Source organism: Palaemon carinicauda, chromosome 20 (genome assembly GCF_036898095.1).
Source record: "Palaemon carinicauda isolate YSFRI2023 chromosome 20, ASM3689809v2, whole genome shotgun sequence".
Lineage (NCBI taxonomy): Eukaryota > Metazoa > Arthropoda > Malacostraca > Decapoda > Palaemonidae > Palaemon > Palaemon carinicauda.
This window is the reverse complement of record NC_090744.1, coordinates 6,686,304-6,701,303: the sequence shown is the minus strand read 5'-3', so window position 1 is coordinate 6,701,303 and position 15,000 is coordinate 6,686,304. Positions and strand designations below refer to the sequence as shown.

Genomic DNA, 15,000 nt, shown 5'->3' with positions numbered 1-15,000 from the left:
AGCTGCACTGTCACCAAAATTTGGAAAGTTAAAACACATGGCAGAAATTTCGTTTCGTGGCCAGGAACGGCCAGTACTCCCCATTGAATTTCATCACCCGAAGACAGGTTATCTTGCTAAGATGAATGCGATTGCTGATACAGGTGCCCAGATGACTGTTGCTGGCATGGGGATGTTGCATTCTCTTAGACTACAGAGGAAGGACCTGCAGAATTACGAGGAACACCTTGTGAGTGTTAATGGGAAGAGACTGAGAATTATTGGCGGAATTGACTTGTTGCTGAAGATTGGTGATATGCATTGCATGGAAAATGTAATATTTTGCAGAGATGTGAAGTTTGATGATATGTATCTATCCCTTCGTGCATGCAGGAACCTTGGTATTGTTCATGAAGACTTCCCTTTACCTGCAAAGAAGTTGGTTGAAGCTATTGATAAATCTGTTACTGCTCTAGGCCATAGTATAAAGTCCACTGACCGAGACATTGAAGTTATGGAAAAGCAGATATTGCAGACTTACAAAGAAGTTTTCAATATCAAAGGGCAATTGCAAACGATGAAAACACCACCAATGAAAATCAAAATCAAGGAAGATGCAAAACCTTTTGCAATATATGCTGCAAGGCCAGTGAGTTACCCACTACGTGAAGCAGTGAAGAAAGAACTGGAAGACATGATGAAACAGGGTATTATTGAACGAGTTGGAGATCGGCCAACAGAATGGTGTCATCCTATTGTTGTTGTCCCAAAGCCTACAGGTGGAATTAGAATGACGGTTGACCTTTCGAAGCTAAATTCTCAAGTCCATAGAATTGTACACAATGCTAAAATCCCACATGATGTCATAAATGAAGTTGTACTGGATGCAAAGTACTTTACAGTTTCGGATGCTGCTAAAGGATACTGGCAGTTGGAACTGCATGAAGATTCTAGAGATCTGACAACATTTCTGACGCCATGGGGTAGGTTTAGATACAAGAGAGCACCAATGGGTTTTATCAGCACTGGTGATAACTACAACTTCAAAGGGGATCTTGCTATAGACGGTTTGGAGCGAACACATAAAGTTGTGGATGACATTCTTATTGCTAGTCGCACACTTGAGGAACACATACTGGATGTTCGTGCTTTTCTTGATCGTTGCGTAGAGCATGGTATAACTTTAAACCTAGCTAAATTCAAATTTGCTCGATCATCTGTTCGTTTTGCTGGATTTATTTTGTCCGCAGAAGGGAGAGAAGCAGACCCAGATAAAGTGAGAGCCATTACAGAATTTGCAACTCCTACAAACATCACTGAACTGCGAAGTTTTATGGGGATGGTTAATTAACTGGGCTCATTTTGCTCGCACATTAGTGCTACTTGCAAACCACTGAGAGATCTTCTAAAGAGTAAAAATCAGTTACAGTGGTTACCAGCACATTGTGAAGCGTTTGAGAAAGTTAAAGGGTTGTTAACTAAAACACCGATTCTTGCGCAGTTCGATCCCAGTAGGATGACACGTTTGGAGACGGATGCAAGTAAACTGAAAGGATTTGGATTCAGCTTACTTCAGAAACACAAAGAAGGATGGAAACTCATCACCTGTGGAAGTAGGTTTTTGTCGGACGTGGAAACAAGATATTCCATGATAGAACTTGAAGCCTTAGCTATCAAATACGCCATACTGAAATGTAAATTATGCTTGCATGGCCTCCCTCATTTTACAGTCATCACTGATCACCGCCCACTTCTACCACTTTTTAATAAATACTTCTCGAACCAGGTTGAAAACGTGAAACTGCAAAATTTAAAGGCTGATTTACAGAGTCAGTTTCAGTTCACATTGGAGTGAAGGAAGGGAAGTGATCATGCTATAGCTGATTGTCTCAGCCGAGCACCTGTTGATGATCCAGATCAAACTGAAGAGGAATGTGATGAGCGTACGGTCATGGCTGTTTATATTGCATCGGTTTGAGATGATAGAGAATTTTACGATGACGGAAGAGTTGTTGACCTTATTGTCGACGAACTTCAGGAAACAGCACGAAATGATCTAGATTATGTAAAGCTGGTTCATGCTATAATGTAGGAAACCGTTGAACATGACGATTCACCACCATGTGTCAAGCAGTATATAAGTATAAGGCATGAATTATCTATAGATGGTGATCTTGTCCTGTTTGGAAAAAGGTTAATTATTCCGAAACAAAAGATGGGGGACCTCAGTTCAGCGCTACGGAATTTCAGAGATTCTTGAAGGGAAGAGGAATCAAATGGAGTCCAAGTTCACCTCATTTTCCCAGTAGCAATGGACACGCCGAAGTTATTGTAAAGAAAGTGAAGAATCTGTTGACCAAACTTGAAAATACAACGATGGATGAGCGATTTCATGAGGCTTTGCTGGAATTAAGGAACACCCCTAATGCAGATGGACGTAGCCCAAATCAAGTGGTGTTTGGACATAATCTTAGATCTTTGGTTCCATCTCATCATAGCGCTCTCATATCTGATAATCGTCAGGATATCGAAGCAGCAGAGATGAGGAGGAGAGAGAAAGAGAGGATTAATACTACACGTTACAATGCATCGGCAACAGATCTTAAAGTGTTTATCGGAGGAGATAAAGTCCGAATACAAGACGCTGCAACGAAAGAATGGGATAAGATCGGTGAAATCGTCAAGGTCGGACCGAGAAACAGATGCTATTTCATCAGGCTTTCATCAAGTGGAAAACTTTGTTGGCGTAATCGTAGATACCTTCGAAAATATCATGGCGGCGATTTTAAAGAGGAAACGGATATATCTGTAGACGAACTCGAAAGTGAAGGCCCAAGACGAAGTAACAGACTGAGGAAGAACACTGTACGCTTTGTATTGTAAATCATTATTTATGTATATGTACGATGACTCGAGTAATGTTAAAAAAAAAAAAAAAAAAAAAAAAAAAAAAAAAAAAAAAAAAAAAAAAAGTTGTTGTATACTCGAGTCGTTTGTTGTATAATTATGTATGTCCGCTCGATGGTAATGGTTGTTTATTGTTGTTATGGGGAACTGCTGTTAAGGTTTTATTATGGTTTGTACTGTTAACGTTTTCTGATGCTTTCTATATAACAGCGAGTCTAGTTTCTGTAACTGAATTGTCAGTATCACTATGGATCCTTGTCTGGGAATAAACTGCGCTTAAAAGATACCTCAACGTTTATTTGGACCTGGAATGATATATTACATGTACTAATCTATAATATTTTCTTATCATATAGATTTCTATTTACTTTTTAGTGAATGCAAGAGCAAGAATTGTTTAGAGAGCAGTTGTTTAGTGTCGTCAAATAGAGGTTTTCTAAGCTCAAGGGTAGTCAAAATCTTCTATACTTTCATTTTGATATTTTAATTCTCCTGCCAATGTTATTTCATTTTCAATCTAGACTATTTCTGTATTTTATATATATATATATATATATATATATATATATATATATATATGTATATATATATATATATATATATATATATATATATATATATATATATATATATATGTATATATATATATATATATATATATATATATATATATATATATATATATATATGTATGTATATTTATATATATATATATATATATATATATATATATATATATATATATATATATATATATATATATATATATATATATATGTGTGTGTATATATATATATATATATATATATATATATATATATATATATATATATATATATATATACATATATATGTATATATATATTGTGTATACATATTCCTTTTCATTTAATGTTTGAGTCCTACTAGACATCCAAAAGACTGAAGATATTAAGGCTTTTAACCAGAGACTGAAGACTTTCTTGTTCTTTAATTACTTTGATAACGCGGATTTGACAATAAACATACAATATATTGCATGATACGCCAAAATACCTAAGAATGTATAGGATAAACAGATTATTATTATTATTATTACTATCCAAGCTACAACCCTAATTGGAAAAGCAAAATGCTATAAGCCCAGGGGCTCCAATAGGGAAAAATAGCCCAGTGAGGAAAGGAAATAAGGAAATAAATAACTGAAGAGAACAAATTAACAGTAAATCATTCTAAAAAAAGTAACAACGTCATAACAGATATGTCATATATAAACTATGAACAACTTCAAAAACAAATATGTCATATATAAACTATAAAAAGACTCATGTCCGCCTGGTCAACAAAAAAGCATTTGCTCCAACTTTGAACTTTTGAAGTTCTACTGATTCAACAACCCGATTAGGAAGATCATTCCACAACTTGGTAACAGCTGGAATAAAACTTCTAGAGTACTGCGTGGTATCCTGCAGGTCCTGTATTGCGTAGGGTTCCTTGTATGATAGGACCGGGAAAGCAGTCCTTAAAGAATATTATAGATAATATTCAATTTTACTTATGTTTTGTCAGATTCTCTGTCATGTATATTTACTCTTTTTAAGCTGTAATAATTATATAATTGAGATTCGTTCTAGAAATAGGATCACAATATATTCGGGAGCAAATAATAAGAATTCTCTTTGATCGACAAGACATTTGTATAAGTAAAAATCAAATCGGATTAATGATAATAAGAAAAAGATACTGTCATTAGAAAGACAGTGAAGGTAGCTAATATTTCATTAGTGCATTCTTCTTGGAGAGAGAGAGGAGAGAGAGAGAGAGAGAGAGAGAGAGAGAGAGAGAGAGAGAGAGAGAGAGAGAGAGTAACGTAGCATGTCAATATGATAAAATTGCTTCAAACTTTAAGATACTACGTAACACATATACTTCATTAGTGCATTCTTCTTGGAGAGAGAGAGAGAGAGAGAGAGAGAGAGAGAGAGAGAGAGAGAGAGAGAGAGAGAGAGAGAGAGAGAGAGAGAGAGAGAGAGAGAGAGTATCATAGCAAGTCAATATGATAAAATTGCTTCAAACTTTAAGATACTACGTAACATATATATTTCATTAGTGCATTATTCTTGGAGAGAGAGAGAGAGAGAGAGGAGAGAGAGAGAGAGAGAGAGAGAGAGAGAGAGAGAGAGAGAGAGAGAGAGAGAGAGAGATTATAGCATGTCAATATGATAAAATTGCTTCAAACTTTAAGATACTATATAACACATATGTTTCATTAGTGCATTCTTCTTGGAGAGAGAGAGAGAGAGAGAGAGAGAGAGAGAGAGAGAGAGAGAGAGAGAGAGAGAGAGAGAGAGAGAGAGAGAGAGAGAAAGAGAGAGAGTAACATAGCATATCAATATAATAAAATTGCTGCATACTTTAAGATGCTACATAACACGTATATTTCATTGGTGCATTCTTCTTGGAGAGAGAGAGAGAGAGAGAGAGAGGGAGAGAGAGAGAGAGAGAGAGAGAGAGAGAGAGAGAGAGAGATAGAAACATAGCATGTCAATATAATAAAATTGCTTCAAACTTTAAGATACTACATAACAAATACATAAACTTTCTTTAAACTCTACAATGAGGAAGCATTTTGAAATTATTAATGAGACAACTCAGGAGTAGAGACAACTTATCGGGGGAAGACCAACGACATTATCGTAGATTCCCATACATTTTAGAAAACTTGCACTTTATATAACGAAAACGGGAAAGAACTTTTGAAAACTGGTTGCTAATGCCCAGTTAATCTTTAAATGGGAAATAACAGGGACACGAATTTTGTTTAAATGGTTATATTTAGAATTTTATATAATCACTAAATTTGATGTCTATGATGGTTATTTAACTTACATTGATGTTATTGTTCTGTTATTAACACAACTAACTGATAAGCTGTGATTTCAACTATTTTAGAAATTGATTGTTATTATAACATTCTCCATTCACTATAAAACTGTTGTTGATCATACGAAGAAGAAAAAGAAGAAGAAGAAGAACAACAACAACACCAACAACAACAAAAACAAATGCAGCCGTGACTATTCCACTAGAAGCCAAAGGCCTAAATTTTCCATATTCATGTCTGGGTTTCAATGTCTTCTCTGTAACAACTTGTCTTTTGCGAAAACCCAAAAGGAAAAAAATTGCTTTAACTCTAAAGGCATCTGCTCGAGGCAAACATTGTTTACCTCTTTCAAGATTTTGTTTTTGAAGTTAAACTCGGATCTTGGCCCTTCCCCCTTGTCGCTTCAGAGCTCAATTCACGTTTCTGCTAAGTTTATACTAATGGATGGAGAGAGAGAGAGAGAGAGAGAGAGAGAGAGAGAGAGAGAGAGAGAGAGAGAGAGACGCACACTTGATTTAGATTGCTTATGATTATATATATGAATATATATATATATATATATATATATATATATATATATATATATATATATATATATATATGTATATATATGTGTATATATATATATATATATATATACATATATATATATATATATATATATATATATATATATATATATATATATATATATATATATATATATATATATATATATATATATATATATATATATATATATATATATACATATATATATATATATATATATATATATATATATATATATATATATATATATATATATATACATGTATATACATATATATGCACATATATATACATATATATATATATATATATATATATATATATATATATATATATATATATATATATATATATATATATATATATATATATATATATATATATATATATATATATATATATATATATATATGTGTGTGTATATATATATATATAACGGATTTTGAGCGAAGCGAAAAATCTATTTTTGGGTGAGATAGCCATGTCGTCCTGATGGAAGTTCCTATAGGGTACCTTCCTAGGGTATATTACAACTACGGCGATATTCCCAGAGAATTTACCTTAAGGTACCAGAATTCTAACTCCTGGAGCGAGTATCCCTCGTGAAAGGGATATCGCGACATATCAGAGGACGTATTCTAGACACGTCACATGGCAATCTACGACCTGAACAGAGATTCGTCTCGTAGGAGGGAGATTGACGAGATACGAATTCGGGAAAGAAAAAGGGGAGCCGCTCCCAAGGCTTCCCTATCCCCCGATTCGTATGCGTGCCTGGCGCCAATCCTGGCGCCATCTGTATTCCTTGTAGCGTACACGAGGTGCTACAGATACTGTATGTAGGGAGGGGTCCTACAGCCCTTTCTTAGAAAGGCAAGGGCGGGTCCATCAGGACGACATGGCTATCTCACCCAAAAATAGATTTTTCGCTTCGCTCAAAATCCGTTTTTTGGGCTCAAGCCATGTCGTCCTGATGGAAGTGTACCAGAGCATTACTGTATCTGTGGATTCTCAGAACGTGCCGTACTCCCCGGAGATATTTATTCCCGGTCGACTAGACCTAGAGACCTAAGATGTTACCGTTATACATCTTTTCAACTAACTATAAACTATGTTAGAGCTTCCTGCCCCCTACAGGGAAGAGTCCTACTAGACTCTGGAAAGTCTCGAAGAGTACATATATCTATGTATGAATACCAGGCAAGCTAATATAGTGGTCTCGCCCTATATTAAGTAAAGCATAGTTTGTATAGAACCACTGCGTCAATATATTGACCAGTAATCCGCACAATACTTGTATTGGACAAAGGTTTATATCCGCATAGGAAGAAACTAATAAAACCGCCCTCGTCCCTTTATGGGACGGAGTCCTCCCATTAGGGGACTTACATAAACCAATGCAACATAGCTTGCAAAACAGAACAATTCTATCAGAATTATCCCAGATAAGATACATAGAATTAAAATGCTCAATTATACCAATAAATTGACACAGGTGAAAGAGACGCAAGGTTCTCAAGAACAAGTTTATTGAGAGATAATAAACAGACAGGTTAACAACAAATATATATATTTATATAAAAGAGGGTAACCCAAAACTTTAAGCATAAGTATGATAGTAAACAGAACTTGTTTATCTGAAAGAAAAAACCATTAAACACCACTTTAATAAGATACCAAGGTATCAAGTCATAAAAAATCTGTATTACAAATCAATCACATTAGCGTTAGAAACGCTTGGCACACATGTCTGAACTTATGCAAGGTTCACCTTTGAAGGAAGGAACAGTCTATATGGGCACTTGGTGCCCTCATTTAGTTTGTAGTACAGTATGTACCTACACACTCACCCTGGACTTAATCGTCCCAATTAAGACCACTGTTCCTCGCAGAGTTAAACAGTAGGGTTAACTACACGACCCACTGCTACCACAGATCTCTTAAGTTCCTCTACTTGCTTCGCATAGTGGCGAAAGAACACCCTGGAAGACTTCAGCCCGTGTATGAAGGCGATGTTCAAAATCCATACAATTAAAGAAATTTAGGGATGATGGCAACTTTCCTCGGATCGTGACCTGCGGGTGTACTGTCAGGATCCGCTCTGCGAATAAAATATGTCATTTTCGCTCTGAGTTGATTCAGAGATAAATTTGAGCCTGATGTTTCTCCCCTGAATAGTTGACTACCCTTGAAGTCTGAAGTTCTACGAAGATAGACCTTTAGGCATTCTACTGGACATAGAGATGCATCTTCTTTCCAGAGGGCAGATTCTCCAGGGACCCCACCTGTTGGTGGGTAACTCATTCTTGGCGAGAAACGTAGGATCCGGAAACAGGTTCAGCTCCCCCCCCATCCAGGAACTGAACACGACCTGCCTCTCTCGAGAGGGCTACGATCTCACTAACCCTGGCCCCGGACGGCGAGTGTGCAAATAGGAAAATAACTTTTTGCGTCAAATCCTTTAACGCACATTCTTCATTGCTCAACAAGGAGGCGAAATGAAGAACTTTGTCTAAAGACCATGAGATGGGCTTTGGAGGTGCTGAAGGTCTGAGCCTAGCGCAGGCTTTCGGAACTTTATTAAAGATCTCGTTACCTAGGTCGATCTGGAAGGCAAATAAAATGGGTCTCATCAAAGCCGATTTACACACTGAAATCGTGTTAGCTGCCAATCCTTGGCCATGGAGGTGGATGAAGAAAGATAAGCAGAAATCTGTTGAGATCTCCTGCGGATTCTTTGCCTTTACAAAGGCCACCCATTTTCTCCAAGATGACTCATATTGCCTTCTAGTCGATTTGCACTTGTATTCCTCTAGGAAGTCTATGCTGGCTTTCGAAATCCCGAAGCGCTTTCTCACCGCTAGGGCGAGAAAATCATGAGCTGCAGGGTCTGGGTTTTCTGTAATGAAGCGCAGACAGTCGACTTCTGGACTCGCTGGGTCAGAACTGGATGTGGTAGCGGCACGAACTTCATCTGTAGTTCCAACGCCAAGGGGAACCACATACTGTTCGCCCACTTGTGGGCCACTATTATCGCTACCCCCTTGAAGGATCTCAGTTTGTTGAGGACCCTCAACAGAAGGTTGTGAGGAGGGAACAGATAAATCCTGGACCATCTGTTCCAGTCGAGGGACATTGCGTCCACTGCTTCCGCTAAGGGGTCCTCGTACGGGGACACGTACAGGGGCAACTTCTTGTTGTCTTTCGTCGCAAAGAGGTCTATTTGCAGTTCTGGGACTTGATTCAGAATGAAGGAAAATGATCCTGCGTCTAAGGACCATTCCGACTCTATCGGTGTGAACCTGGATAGAGCGTCCGCTGTCACATTGCGGACTCCTTGAAGGTGAACTGCCGACAGGTACCACTTCTTCTTTTCCGCCAATCGGAAAATGGCTAACATCACTTGGTTGAGAGGTGGTGACCTCGACCCTTGTCGATTCAAGCATCTCACAACCACCTCGCTGTCTGTCACCAATCTTATGTGGATCGAGTGACGCGGGGAGACTTTCTTTAAGGTAAGGAGCACTGCCATAGCTTCTAGAAAGTTTATATGAAAGGTCCTGAATAGCTTGGACCAAGTCCCCTGGACTTTTTTTCCGATGAGAGTGACCTCCCCATCCCTCCTTTGAGGCGTCTGAGTGAATCGTCATCGACGGGGGAGGTGGCTGAAGAAGAACCGACTTCTTTAGATGTCTGGCTTGGGACCAAGGTCTGAGAAGAGTACGTAGCCGAGGCGGCACTGGTCTTCTCAGGTCTCTTCGCGCGTTTGATGCATACCTTCTCCAAACTCCGGTTGCATCCTTTAGCTGTGCTCTTAGCACTGGGTCTGTCACTGAAGCAAACTGGAGAGAGCCTAGTACCCTCTCCTGTTCGCGTCTTGATATCCTTTCGGAATCTAGAAGTCTCTTGACAGAGCCCGCTATCTCCTTCCTTTTCTTCATTGGGATGGAGAAACTGTGTGACAAAAGGTCCCAGTGGATTCCCAGCCACTGGAACTTTTGGGATGGAGAAAGTCGAGACTTTTTCTTGTTGATCTTGAAGCCTAGGTACTCTAGGAACTGGATCACCTGACTGGAAGCTTGCAAGCATTCGGTCTCGGATGCTGCCCACACCAGCCAGTCGTCCAGGTAGGCTACTACCTGAATTCCCTTTAGGCGTAATTGTTTGAGAGCTGCGCTCGCAAGCTTCGTGAAAATCCTTGGGGCTATGTTTAGCCCGAATGGCATGGCTCTGAAGGCGTACAGTTTCCGTTGTAGCCTGAACCCTAGGTAGGGGGAGAGTCGACGGCTGATTGGAATGTGCCAATAGGCGTCTGACAAGTCTATAGAGACTGAGTATGCCCTCTTGGGCAGTAAGGTCCTTATGTGTTGCAGTGTTAGCATCTTGAATTTGCAATTCACTATGAACTTGTTGAGTGGTGACAAGTCCAGAATGACTCTGAGCTTTTCCGAGTCTTTCTTGGGAACACAAAACAGCCTCCCTTGGAATTTGATGGACTTCACCTTTCGGATCACATTTTTCTCCAACAGTTCTTGAACGTACTCCTCCAAAATGGGGGTGGAGTGTTGGAAAAACCGAAGGCATGGGGGTGGAGTGCTGTACCAGCTCCAACCCAGTCAATTCTTGAGTAGGCTTTGGGCCCAGGGATCGAAGGTCCAGCGATCCCAAAATTTCATCAGTCTCCCTCCTACCGGTATCATTTCACTTGGACTGCCGTCCTGAGGTCTTGCCTCCCTGACCACGACCACCTCTGAATCCCCTTCCCCTTGAGGGGCGCCTAGACGAGCCTCTGGCTGCCCCTCTAGGTTTTGCACGAAAGGAAGAAGACTGTCCTTCGAACGTTGGGGCGAATGTGGTTGACTGACCTGGCACAGCCTGGGGTACCCACTGAAAGGCAGTCGGGGTTTGTGCCACCATCTGGGGCACTGGAGGCAAAGGCAATTGCAGTTGCTGTTGCTGTCTATAAGGCTTGGCTGGCCGAAATGGTAGCCTAGTCTTCATATTCTTCCTCTTTGGTTGAGGACCCTCATCCGGGGAAGATTTTCTTTTGATAGCCAGGCCCCACTTCTGGAGAAGATTTCTATTCTCCACGGCGGCCTTATCAACAACCTCTTTGACCACATCGGTAGGGAAAAGGTCTTTTCCCCAAATGTTGGAGGAGATTAACTTCCTTGGCTCGTGTCTCACCGAAGCCCAGTGAACACGAACTCCCTGCAAGCTCTCCTTGCCTTGACGAAGCTATAAAGGTCCTTCGTCACTGTGGCTAAGTGAGACTTAGCCACTACCATGAACATTTCATGGACCTTGGGGTCACTTGCCATCGTCTCGAGAGTAGTCTGATGAGACATTGAGGCAGCCAGTCTTTCTTTTGTCTCGAACTCTCTTCGTAAAAGAGATTCGGACAGCTTGGGGAGGTCCTCGCCGAATTGCCGTCCGGCAATATTAGCCTCCAACTTTCCCACTGAGAATGTCAGATGGACATCCTTCCAGTCTTTGTGGTCCATAGGTAGAGCCAGCGACAAGGGTTTACACTCCTCCAGGGAGGGGCAAGGCTTGCCGGCCTCGACTGCCTTTAAGACAGCCGCAAACCCTTTCTGTAAAAAGGGGAAGGCTCTATCAGGAGAGGACACAAACGAAGGGAGCTTCTTGCTCAATGCAGCTACCTTCGAATTCGAGAAGCCCCTCTCTTTCATCGAGGATGAAAGTAGGGCTTGAGCCTTAGCGTGGTCCATAATAATGACCTCCTTCGGCTCTGTCTCCTCCCTTGAAGCTGGTTCTTTTCTCAGCCGGACATAGCAGTCCGGATATGATGCCTTGCTGGGCCAGAATTCTACCTCCTCTAGGGGAACTGAACCCAGCTTATCCGAGATGACGATCTTTCCAGTCGTCATCGGCATGTGCTCAGCATACCTCCATGGGTTAGCATCTGAGCATATGGGAAGGTCTTTCACATTGAGCCTTTTCCGGGGCCCATGTGATTCTGCCAGGGGACTGCATACGCAGTTCCATTGCAGCCGCCTTCTCCTGATTCTCCTTCTGCATTTGTTGGATCATTCCAACAATCGAAGAGAGGGCCTGTCCCAGTTCTACTGGGAGGCCAGCCGATGTTGAGGGGATAGGCTCCGGCATCTGAACCGGAGTAGCCGACACCTCGTCGACCTCATCCTCTACGACATCCGGGGTTTGAACTTGATCCTTCTTCCAAACGTTCGTCCAGGTCAGACATCCTGTCACACAACTGGATGTCTTGCATCGCATCTGCGACTTCCTCGTCCACCTGGACTTGATCTTGAAGGATCTCCTCTTGAGGCTGGGGAATCACTGCCTCAGCTGATGCCTGGGGAAAAAGATACGCCCTCATCTTCTCACTTGGAAGATAAGGGCCAGAGGTGTTCTTCTTGAAGCCCCTTACCCAAGTACGAAGCTTTTCCCTAGCTATATCCCTTGATTCCGCCGTTCTAGGGGAATCAAAAGCCTCAGTAATCAGGTTAGTGCATACAGTACATACCTGAGGGTCCCAATACTGGAGATCATCCTTGGAGACAGCGCATGCTGCGTGTCTCCTACAACACTCATGTCCGCAGAGGTTCTTGCTGCGGACATTGCAGAAAACATTTCCGCACTTCGGAGGGTCCTCCTGTAAAGAGAAGAAATTTCCATGAGTATCAAGTGAACTATGTATCACTGGATATGCATAGTATAGCATAACAATTCATAAATGAAAGACACACACTTGTGTTTCCCTCACAACCCATTGTTGCAGCCTTCCAGATAATAAAATCAAAATGGTTTATCTCTACTAGAGTAACCAATGCAAGGTTTCCAGAGGAAACAGGTGGAGCTCACACCTAGGCAATGATTTTAAAAATCCTGGATAATAGACGGGGAAGAACTCTGCTTCCTGTCTGAGGGCAACAGCAAAGGGCTGTGTAAGAAAACACAATAGTGTTAGAAGATACAGTGCTGTACCTAAACTTTTACTATAGTTTTCTTCTTACTGTATATGCTATACAGAAGAATACTAGTACAGTATAGGAGGATGTGTGCCGGCCTGCCTTTGCCGGCCGGCACACACCACAATTAGCTTTAAAGTATACTACTTAACAGCTATAGGGCGGCAGCCCTCTGGTTCAAATGCCTGTGCCGGCGGCAGCAGCTGCCGGCCAGCAACAGCCAGTGTTGGCCGGCAATGATTGCCGGCCAGCAACTACACAAGGTAGTACCCAGCTGCCGGCCACACTCTTGGTGACCGGCAGACAAGGACTGACATAAGCCGGCCGGCAAAGGTACAAGACCGATGCCAGCCGGCAGCAAAAGAACCAGAAGACTACACCTGCCCGGCTGCCGGCCTCATAGGCCGGCAGCCGGGACAGGTACAGCACTAGAAGAAAATAGAATGGATGCCGGGATAAGAGTGTACACAACCCCCCAAGCCCGGCAACCGAAAGAGTGCATATAAGGAAGGGGAGAAACTTAATTCAGGCTTCCTTGACCAATGCCGTCCGGCTCTGCCGGCAGGCATGGATGAGGGACCAAGAGAGGTCCGGGCAGCACTCGAAAACATAAGACCCTTGCCGTCCAGCATCTCTGCCGGCCGGCAATGGGCTTAGTCAATCCATATCCCAACCTATACTAGGTCCAGAAGTAGAATGACATACGGTACATTAATACCCCTGCCGGCCAGCTCTGCCGGCCGGCAAGGTACAGTACAGTAATGGCTAGGCCATTACGGAGATAGAGGGGGAAGGGACAAGAGGGTCCTGCCAACCTTGCTTTAGTGACAGATCACCCGCAGCCAAGAACTTTGTCTTAGCCTAAGGGAGATCTAAGGGAAAGGGCCAGCGCAGTAGTATAATACCTGCCAGCTTCCAGAGCACCAAAGCAAGGAAGGCGTTGCTACTCCCAAGGGAAGATTTATCCTCCCCGAGAACAGCAACAGGACTTAGTCTGGTCGATCACACAAGAAGGAATCATAACTACAGAAACCTTCGATAGTGACCTAAGGGAGCTAAGCTCCCTTTGTAAGTGTTAGGTCAGCGAGGGAGACTCTGCCCCAAGCCAAACAACACGGACTCAGACTAAAAACTCTGTTGTTCTGTCCCTCTTTGAACCAGACTCTGCTGGAACAGGAAGGTACAGTAACACCCTAGTATAGTTTTATCGAAAATAAATTCGGAAAAAACCACTTAGGGATAAGCCCAAGGCTTAAACAGAGGGAAAGGGATTGCATACCTTCTCCGAAGAAAAGAAAGCAACCGGGGAGTATAATAAAGTATACTAAGGCTCCATAAGCAATTAGCCTAGGCACCAAGAGAATCGATTACCTAATTCACCGAAACTCTCACGTATACAATCTTGGAAATATTCCACACAGTCTAAAATGTATAAAATATAGCCTAAAGCTTCAATAAAATTTTAATTACACTCGGAAAAACCAAAATCATGCATTAAGTACTAGGACCAAACGACTAGGCTACATGGCCTAGCGTAGGCCAGAATGGCGAATACTTCGCCAAATAATACTAAGCACGAAAGGAAATCCTATGTAAAGCTAAATAGCTAAAATTTATTAAGCAAAACAACCAGGAATGTCACTCTGACTAACTAATTTATACCTAGCGAGTGACAGTGTCCAGGACACCTCTGGTAGGCTACGGCTCTTGTATCAAAGATTAATCCTATTAATCACTCAAAATTTT

General features: G+C 41.3%; 1 protein-coding gene across 1 annotated transcript; it reads left to right on the top strand.

Annotated features, from left to right (window-relative positions):
• Positions 1–1,495: 1,495 nt before the first annotated feature.
• On the top strand, positions 1,496–2,862 carry LOC137614497 (uncharacterized). The gene is made up of 2 exons (XM_068344297.1): positions 1,496–1,673; positions 2,195–2,862. The coding sequence occupies exons 1-2, from the start codon at positions 1,496–1,498 to the stop codon at positions 2,860–2,862; spliced, it is 846 nt and encodes a 281-aa protein (XP_068200398.1).
• The last annotated feature ends 12,138 nt before the right edge of the window (positions 2,863–15,000 follow it).